Below are 9957 nucleotides of genomic sequence, written 5' to 3'. Positions count from 1 at the left end.
GTGATGGTATGGAAGAGGCGTGTTGGCAAGGCAAGGGGAATGTTGTTTAGTTGTGGATGTGACTGTTTGGAGGCGAAGGGTTGTTTTGGTATTTTTAAAGTTGTGGGAGAATTAAGGTGGGTATTTTTGGTATTTAAAAAATTGAAGGAGAATTAAGGCTTGTGATGGCGCCACATCACCGGGTTGAGGGTTCCCCTTTATATATATATATGATAGTTGTGTGTCTGTGTCAATTCCTCCAGTGGATCAGCTCTAATATTTGTTGCAAGCCCAATAAAATAAACGTTGGGCTGTTGACAAATAAGCCCATATACTCCGAAGCCGCCACTATAACAAAACCATTTTTACAATTTACCCCATATATTTCTATTTCTCACCATTTCACACCCTCATCTTGTTACTTCTTCCAAACTCATCCTCAAAACCCAGAAACCCCGTCAAAATTTCAACGAGCACCACCAGAATCCGTGGAAGAGAGCAAAGATGAGAGGGATTCTCCGGCGGTTGATCGGTGGCAGACAGCCATTCACATCATCACGGCGTTCTTCTGAATTAGGTCAAACGTTAATGGTGTCATCAGCAGCTACAGTCTCTTACTCCACTGTAACTTTCATGGAGAAACCTAATCTACTTTATGGATTCCCAATTGCCGCAAACCTCCTGTCTGATTTCCAGTCTCTTCACGTTCTCAATCAATATCGAAACTTCTCCAGTCCATCTTCCTCAGGTTTGTCAGTTAGATACTTCATTTCCGTTCCCTTTCCCTACCCTATCCCCATTTCATTAATTTGCAGTTCTATGCACTAAGCCTCCGCTATAAGGGGGTCTAATTTACCAGCCTTACCTGCATTTCTACAAGATATTGTTCCACAGCTCAAATCCGTGTGACGCAACAACTTGTAGGAGTACTTTGAAAATGAAATAATACTAATTAGTACATATTTAAGAAAATTGTAAGCAAAGAAATAACGGCCTGTTTTTTTCAAATATTAGAGTAGTCTCAAATCTCAAGCATAATAGACTTGGTGAAAATGATTAAGAACAAAGAAAAGGTTTTCAAGACTCTATATATTTGCTTGATAAGTAATAAGATAATTTATTGATGTAAATAAAAAGCCACCTTTAAGAGAATGCTGAATTAAATACATCAAAAAGGAGAATTTTACAGTGAATTATAAAACACCATGAAAGTCAATCGTAGTATCAGGATATAAAACACATGCTGATTGATTGTGTCAAACACAATGGAACAGAATGTGTATTTTATTATGTAAAAAAATTACTCGGTGTTTACATCAATCCAATGAATACATAACATATTTCTTTACATATGTTGTTTTCACTAAATCATAGTAAACTAATGTATTCATACCTCAATTTATCACTTAACCATAATAAATTAATATTATTTGGTGTAAATACTAGGTGCAGGTGCATGCATGTTCTGAACATTAATCAGCGGTTGATTCATTATGATAATGGTGACTTTCTATGTGTTTCATTTTGCTAAGTGGCTAATTTGTTGGAGAAAGTTGGAATTTAATGATATGCACTTCCACCTCAGGAATTTTCTGGAGTGGTTTAGGTGAAAATGGGAAATTTTCAGTTTTAATTAGTTCGGTGAATATTGTTGTATTTCTGTGAATGTAAAAAGGTAAAACCTTCAGGGAGAGCGAGATGTGTAGTAAGCACATGTCACAAGTCTTAATCCTAGCTGTTGGACCAATTTTAGTTTTAAATGGAGAAGGGTAGGGGAATAAGCCCGTTGTCTACCTATATCGGCTTTTTTGGCAATTTTTTTTATATAAAGGTGCAATGGTATTTTTAATTTTGAATACTGAGAACTCCAGGGTGGCTATTGTTGAAGTAGGAAACGAGCTGATTTCTGTCTTAGCTCCTAATTAAACAAACAGTTGGGCAGTTTGCAGTGAATTTGGTGAGATTTTTCTATATTTGTAGGCTAAATCAGAAACGTAGTCCTATTGCATTTAGCTTTGACAAATCTAGTGGTTTTCGAGGTTGTCCGGTGATTAATCAATGGAAATATGTCAATCTAGTTAGTCTTATGTCTGATTCTTAAAGTTGGTGATTCCAAGCCCGCAGTACTTTTGGTTGGTGACAATGGTAGTACAAGTGGATTGTGGAGTAGATGCATTTCATGAGTTTGAATCTTGTTGTGAATCAAGTATCATGCTTAAGTGGAGAACTGTAGAGGGATAAACTCATCATCCACTGAGTTCCAAAGTCGTAAACGACTGACTTCTCAGTTATCCCAAAGAAAAGTTGACGATTTCACAGGACAGAGTTGACAATGACAAGTTGTAGAAATTTTGGTCTTCAATTATTGAATGTCTGAAAAGTCAAAATATTATGTTTAGATGCTCACTATCTGCTGCACATTTAGGAAAGGAAGAGGATAAAGAGAAATCAGCTCCAAATATATGGGATTTGTGACTGACTGTTTCGCTGAATTACCTACTGTCGGGAGGCTGAAAAATTACCCCTAAATACTAAAAGCTGAAGAATTGCTGATATTATCGTGAGCGTTGTGTCATTTTAGGTGATGAAGTTCACATAGCAATAACCCTTGTCATTTAAGGATACTGTTGAAGATGTCCTTAATAAAATTTTACCTTATAAATTTTAGAACAAGGATGCTGCAGAGGGTGTGTTTTATGTTAAGGAACTGAGGGATATTGGAGGGTAACTAAGGGAGTGTTTGGTATGGAGGAAAAAGTTTTTGAAAAATGTTTTCCAATTTCTTATGTTTGGTTGGTCAAAATTTTTTAAAAATATTTTTCCTGAGGAAACAAGTTCCTTAAAAATGAGGAAAATGATTTCCCTAGTGGAAATTTGGAAAACAAGTTCCACAAATGTCATTTCATGTTAATTGTCTCCTTTTCACCCTTCAACACATTCCACCCCCCCACCCTCATAGCACCCATCTCTTTCACCCCACACTCCTACCTCCAACCCCACCTTTCACAGTCTGTGTAGATTGTACACATGTTTTGGGATAATATTTTTTCCTTATGAGCCAAACACAAGAAAACAAGTAAGAAAATCATTTGTTTTTCCAAAAAACATTATCCAAGAAATTCTTTTCCATGGAAAACATTTTCCTTCATACCAAGCACACCTTAGATAAATACTAGTTGTGTCTATGGTTATAACACTTATAAGTAGAGCTATGTACTTAGCTTAGATGGCTCACACGAGGCTCGTTTAAAAGTTTCCTAGCATACTTTCAGAGGGGGATTATGACCAATTATGATATGATGCCTTATTTGGAGTAAAGATAAGCCTGTTATAATCACCTGAAGTTTGGGTTCATAGGGTGGCTACATTTGTCCACTCAGTATTGTGTAGTGATAAATATAATTTGTGTTTTAAGAGCACTAGTTATGTAATGGTGTCATTTGGTACGCTGGACACGCATAGATAGTCTTGGGATAAAAAATTAGTATTGCCTTATCCTTTCTTTGGTTACTAATTCTGAGATAGTTATATCAATATCAGTAATTAGTACCAGGATAAGTTATTCATGCCATAGGGGGGAACAATAGTACCGGAATTAGTTATTCGCGGAATAAAATAATGAAAATAACAAAAATACCCATGAGGTCCCTCAAACCCTTTTCTACTAAATAAGGTGAAGGATATTTTTGTAAATAGACAACCTCTAGGAATTATGCAATGCATGCTCTTTTTTAGTGCAACAATCAAATGGTCAATAAGAAATACAGTAGGATAACTAATCCCAGCTCTTCAAACCAAACGAACCCTTAGAGTAACACACGTACTATTGGTGGTGCGAAAGAATCTCAGCATCCAACTTAAAACTTTAAATCAACGGGTGGAGCATCCCAGGATTAATTGAACCCCTTTTGGAAACCCTTACACAATCTGTGAGTGACAAGTGATGATTTTTTACACTATCCCGCACAGTAACCTAGTTCTTAGGTTTCCTTGTGGACTGGTACTTCTTTTGTTGAGAAGATTGAAGAGTGGACTTCATGTAGGAGATATATGTGGCTCAACAGGCTGAAGAGTTGGTCTGGAGCTGAGAGAAGAGTAGGCTCAACAAGTTAAGGAGTGAATTGGAGCGAAGTTCATGGCTCGATGGGCATGAAGAGAAAGTGATTATGCAAACGGTCTCACTAAAGTTTGGCTTTGGTACCATGTGAAAAAATTGAACCTTGGACCTTACTCAACTACAAAAGCTAGCTCATGAGATGAGGAATTGAGGATCACTCAAAACCATATAAAGAAATCAAATCATCCACCCATTGATGATGTAAGAATCTACCAGGTGAATTTGAATTTGATTAGTGAAGATCCTAAGTTTCTATCCCCGTTAATGTATCATTTTAAGCCCAACAGGAACTTGATATTTTTGGTACCGGATGATAATGGTATGTGTGTTGTTTTGATTTTGTCCTCATACAAAATAACAAAAGAAAAGGGATAGTGGTTTATCTGTCCCCCATCCAAAAAATGAATCGAACGAAAGAAAGAATTCCAATAGGAGTTTGATTTTTTCTCACATCTTCTCTTCTATTACATATGGGGGGAAAATTATGTAATACTGAGGCCCTTGCTGCTTGTTGACCATTTTGAAGCTTGTTAATTTTAGGTCCATCAAATATTGTGTCAATTGAGTCTGAAGAACAATTCAATACTTCACTTCGCAAAGTACAAGGTATTATAATGTGATTAGGCTCAATAATATACATGTTTAATTTTGTTTTTTTATGAATTATGGGTCTCATACTTGCTCAACATCTGTTCATATGCTGCAGATGAATCCTTGCCTGCGATATTCTACTTCACTGCTGCCTGGTGTGGGCCCTGTAAGTTGGTTTCTCATTTTTATCAAATGAATCATCTTTTTATTTTTTTAATCGATGCATAATTTCAAAGAGGAAATGGTCTGCATACATTTCTATCGCTTCATTTACGTTTCCTTGAAGATTGCTCATTGTACATCATGTCAAAGCAGCAATGAAAACTGAAAAAAACAATACTCTACTTTTCTATTAGCTTTGTTTAATTGATAATATAACTAAATAACTTGACTAGAAAAGCATCCCCTTAGTGCTATTAATTATTTACTTCTTGGCTCCATTCTTTTTTCAGGTAGGTTGTTATCTCCTGTGATTGGCCAATTAAGTGAGAAATATCCTCATGTGACAACATATAAAGTTGACATTGACAAGGTAAAAAAGCATCTTCCTGCTGTAATATCTCTTAGATTGCTTTCAGGAACCCTTGTTAATGTGTCATTGAACCCACTCTTGTGGGGTGCTGATACATGTCAATTCTTTCTTTCTTTCTTTTTTTCTTGGATGAGTTGAAAATTTGTTTTTCTACGGATAAACCAATTTAGTGGTCATATACAAAAGGAAGCTACATCAGACCACTAAGATGTATCTATATACTGAAGTAAAATATCAGGTCATCTACAAAGTAGTGTAATCCATTGTTTGCCAGATAGCAACACACAAGGTCACTGTCTTGAAACTCCAGATTGTTGATAGTGTGATTGTCCAGATCATCAGCACTGTTTCAATTGCTATCAAGAGCAAAAGCTCTAACCAAAAGCATACTCATTTGCCTCAGCATCCTAACTGGCAAATGAATACCGAGTATCCATGGATTCCTGTTTTCACTCGTTTTTGTTGCCTCTATCATCATAGATATGCTGTTAACCTGTTGTAGTCCCCACCCTCCTTTCAAACAAGCCCAACCTCTTCTCTGTTATATACCAAACCTAGAATCGCAACCATCACTTTCTTTTTCAGTAAGGTGCCTGAAACTCCAGCAGTTTCAAGTTACTTGACAACTACCCCTTTTACTTCATAATTCACTGAGAATGTCAATCTCCTCAATTCCAACCTGTTCCTCCCTTTCCTTTCAGATTTCTGATTAACAGTGGGATTACTATTCTTCCTTTGTTGACATGCAACCAGTGTACCTAGTTGTATTTGGTCTCACTATAACTACTGTGTTGCCTGACATATCAGCTTGATATCCATAACCTAACCTTGACACATTGACCGTCCGGATTCCAGTTTATCAAATGTTGCTTTAGTTTGACACATGTCACCTACAGTTATTCCACGGTTTTGAGTCTTTTGGTGAACCTTCTGTAATGTCTTATATATTAGAGGAAATAGACATTGGAATTGGATTAAAAAGTTATATAAAAGAGGACGTTAATAGCAGGACTTGGGATATTCCATAGTTATGTTAGATTCTTAATAATGTAACTTGTAAGGAATCTTTTATCTCTCTGCTCTTTGTACCTGTCAAATTTTGTTTATTTATCCTTTCTGATCTTCTCTCCATGCTAAAAGTTGTAACTATCCATTACAAAACAAAGAATTCCATTATTACAAGTAAATACTCAAGACCCAAGTAGGCTTACAAATCAGATCATGATATGATCAAGTGCTTTCTGCTGGGTCATCTCAGACCTCTAATTGGTGTTTATCTCCAAAATGCTTGGAGAGATCTCAGATAAAAAATTGGTCTTGATTCATACAACAACTACAAACCCAATGTAATCTTACAAGTGGGATCTGGGGAGGGTAGTGTCTACACAGACCTTACCCCTACCTTTGCTTTGAGAAGGTAGAGAAACTATTTCCGAAAGACCCTCTGCTAAACAAACAGTGAAAAAGAGGCAATATCAGCAAAGAGTAACAAGAGGCAATAGCAGCAAACAGACACAACAACAAGATAATCAGATATCAAGGTGAAACAACAAGTACTGATAGAAATATAAAGATAAGGGACAGAAACGAATAATACTAGACTATGAGATTGGTCTTGATTATGTGAAATAGATAATTGACATTTCTGAAATTGATATGAAGTTGCATATGGCTTCGTTTAACATTTAATTTCTTTAAACTGTGCCAACCATGGATCCTGATTATATAACATTAGACGATGGAAAAATCAACTGCCCAAACCAAACAGGAGGAAACCCTTTTTCTTGGACAAGTTAAAATGGAATTCCTAAACTACTGGTTTTATTGGCAAAAACAGCTCTTTTTTGTTGGTGCTTTGGTTGCATTGAGTTCTAGGATAATATTTGAATGTTAGGGTGGTTTTAGTGACCCTCATTATGATCTCTAGCACACCTAAGTCATTAAAGTTGTAGGCTTGTAACCAGCAGTAAGTCATGTCTACCTGATCTTATTTGATCACATAAACCCCCCTGAGATGGAACCTGTTATTAGCACTGTTGGATATATGTTCATCCTAGGTTCTGCTTCTTGTTTATAATGTCGGCATCCAAACGATTGACTCCAAGTTTTATTCTTGTGAATGTTGATTTTATTTTGATTTGCTTGCGTGTTTAAGTGCTGAATAAATGCCTTTCATTTTCTACATTAAGTCTTGCATTTGAAGGAACATCAGAAGATAGTGTTCTTTGTTTGAAAAAGTGATGTATCTTGGAGCTTGTAGCTTGCCATACCTTTCTATTGGGTACGTTTGTATGTTGATTTTATCTGCAGGTAACAGTTGAAGTGCTTTTAATATGTTTTGTTTGGACACGAGTTTATCAGCTGCAGATAACAAATGGTGAATTTATATTCACGATTTGACAAAAAGGAAGAATTGAGAGAAAGATCATCATTTGTCTTATTCCTTAAATTTGTGGGTTTGACTTTTGATGATAGATGAAGTTTATGCTATGTGTTCTAGTTCGAACACTTTTTGTTATTATCTTACGATGCTTAAATTTGTTACTTTTTAGCATTAGCTTAGAAAACTTTTTAGATAAGATTAATTTTTGTAATACTTCTGGACTCACTTGGAGCATTTTGTTTTTCCAAGCCTTCTTGTTTAGTGGTTGATCCACTTGCATTCAATTAATCTTATCGACCTGTATGCTGAGCATTTTTCCACATGCAGGAGGGGCTTGGAAATGCATTGAGCAAGTTGAACATTAGCGCAGTGGTAAACATCTATTCTTCTTATTTTTTCTGAAAGCAGACACGTGAATATGCAAAGGGGTGAAATCATTATAAAGAATATCATGATCAAGCAGTTAAACTTTATAACTGATTTAGAAAATCCCAGTTCACTACATTTTTTGAAAATGTATGATACTGTTAATACCTTTGCCAGGATAATATGAATATTGTGCTTATAAGTTGTAGCTAACAATGTCTCTAAATGATATGTTCTTTTTGTTCAATTTCAAAAATAATATGTTCATTTTGTGTATCATCATTAAAGTATACTTGACAATTTTTTGTCCTTCTTGTGCTCCAACTCTTCTTTGCTGGTAAGATATATTTAGCAAGAAGTAGTACTTTCTCTTCATGTGATCTGGTATAGGAATGACATATGCATGCTTTTCTACATTTATTTAAATAACACGAGAATTTAAGTTTGTTCTCAATGGGTGGCTAAGTGATCAAGTAGGAATAACAATTTGGAGATCCTAAGTTCAAATCCCAGCTACAACACTGGCTGTGAGCCCATCTACTATAAACCTTGTGAGTAGGTTCTCAGCCTACAACTGTGCTTGTGGGTTGTAACAGACTGCTTGGTGGATTAGTGTGTATGCAAGCTAACCTAACCACCATCATCATGTATGAGAAAAAAAAAGAAGCCAAGTTCAAATAAGCCCGGAAAAATCAACTTCTAATAATGGATTTTCCAGTAAATATAATATGATGATGTACCTTATCACCAAGAAAAGGTAACATAGTAGAGATTCAAGGCACGTCTTTCCAAATTAAGATATTTTGCTTAGAAAACAAAGGGAATCTTTGTGAGTATGATCCTCTAGAAGGTGCTGTCAACAGCTTGTCATGTCTTGGTTATTTAGGTTCATACACTATCAGGTGATGCTTGGTTAGACAGGTCTCTCCAGAGGTCCACTAGTTAAGTAGCTCGCTCACTGGCAAGCATGATTTATCCATTTTCCCAAAATTTAAGGTTTGTTTTTAGATTTACTGTTGATAGAGTGGTGTTTTACATCTTAGTATTGCAGAGTAGGTATATCATCTATATTTTCACCTGAATCAAAGAAAGATATTCTAAGTGGAGATTACAGACGATGTATATTCATCAAAGGGGAATAATCTGAATCGAAGAATGATAAAGATATCACAAGTGACTGAGAGCTTACTCCTGGTGCCATAAGGTTTATGAAATAAATAAAATTGATGGTTTTGATGATGTATATTAGTTCATGATCAGATTTGTTTGATAGAAACGTTGAAAGGTGGTTACTGGTTACTTATACATGGTTCATCCGTATAAACTGAAACAATTCATTGTATGCAGCCTACATTGCACTTCTATCAAAATGGGAAAAAAACATCTGAAGTTATCGGTGCTGATGTCCAACGCTTGAAAGAAACCATGGAAGAGCTCTACAAATGATATTTCAACCTTCCAGCAGTTCATGTCTGGTTGGAAGTTGATATCCGTAACAGTAATTCTTGCTTTTCACTCTTTTATAGTTTCAGTAATCATTCGTAGAATTTAAAGTATGCTCAATTGTAATGTTATCCAGTGCCAAGTATCGTTCTCTCTTTCTTTATGGTAAAGAGTAACATTTCCTGTCTTGTTATTTTGGTTTCCTTTGTTGCCCATTTTGTTGCACCCGTTGAGGGTAGAAGGTTATTCCGATGCATACTCCTTAGTCTACGGATGTGAATACATTTCAACAAGTCTTAATGCCAATGTCGGCCAATAGGCTTAAAACAAAAGGAAATTGCAATGAATCTCAGTCTCTCCTTACTTTGTTTGGAAAATTAGTCATAGATCAAGAGGTTGAGGTCTCAACTCTAGCGAAGAATACATGTCAAAGGGTGTTTGATTTCATGATCTCGCTGGAGGGGGAGACCCCATATTATACCAACATCTATTTTGGTTCTTCGGTTATCCAGAGGTGTATATTCCCATTTTGCCTTTATAATAGTC

At 35.9% G+C, this 9957-nt stretch overlaps 1 protein-coding gene across 1 annotated transcript; it reads left to right on the top strand.

Annotated features, from left to right (window-relative positions):
- The first annotated feature begins 447 nt into the window (after nucleotides 1-447).
- Nucleotides 448-9597, top strand: LOC125836556 (thioredoxin O2, mitochondrial-like). The gene is made up of 6 exons (XM_049515739.1): nucleotides 448-727; nucleotides 4637-4702; nucleotides 4803-4853; nucleotides 5140-5219; nucleotides 7930-7974; nucleotides 9316-9597. Exons 1-6 carry the CDS (start codon nucleotides 484-486, stop codon nucleotides 9412-9414), a joined length of 585 nt encoding a protein of 194 aa, XP_049371696.1. The 5' UTR covers nucleotides 448-483; the 3' UTR covers nucleotides 9415-9597.
- The last annotated feature ends 360 nt before the right edge of the window (nucleotides 9598-9957 follow it).

Source organism: Solanum verrucosum, unplaced genomic scaffold (assembly GCF_900185275.1).
Source record: "Solanum verrucosum unplaced genomic scaffold, falcon-dt-bn FXZP01000278.1, whole genome shotgun sequence".
NCBI classification, from domain to species: domain Eukaryota; kingdom Viridiplantae; phylum Streptophyta; class Magnoliopsida; order Solanales; family Solanaceae; genus Solanum; species Solanum verrucosum.
This window is presented reverse-complemented; position numbering and strand designations above follow the sequence as displayed.

Excerpts from the sequence above, each read along its gene's own strand:
- LOC125836556 (XM_049515739.1), top strand. The coding sequence starts at position 484 with ATGAGAGGGATTCTCCGGCGGTTGATCGGTGGCAGACAGCCATTCACA. Across the intron at positions 5,220-7,929 it reads ATAAAGTTGACATTGACAAG|GAGGGGCTTGGAAATGCATT; the intron begins GTAAAAAAGCAT and ends TTCCACATGCAG. Across the intron at positions 7,975-9,315 it reads AGTTGAACATTAGCGCAGTG|CCTACATTGCACTTCTATCA; the intron begins GTAAACATCTAT and ends CATTGTATGCAG.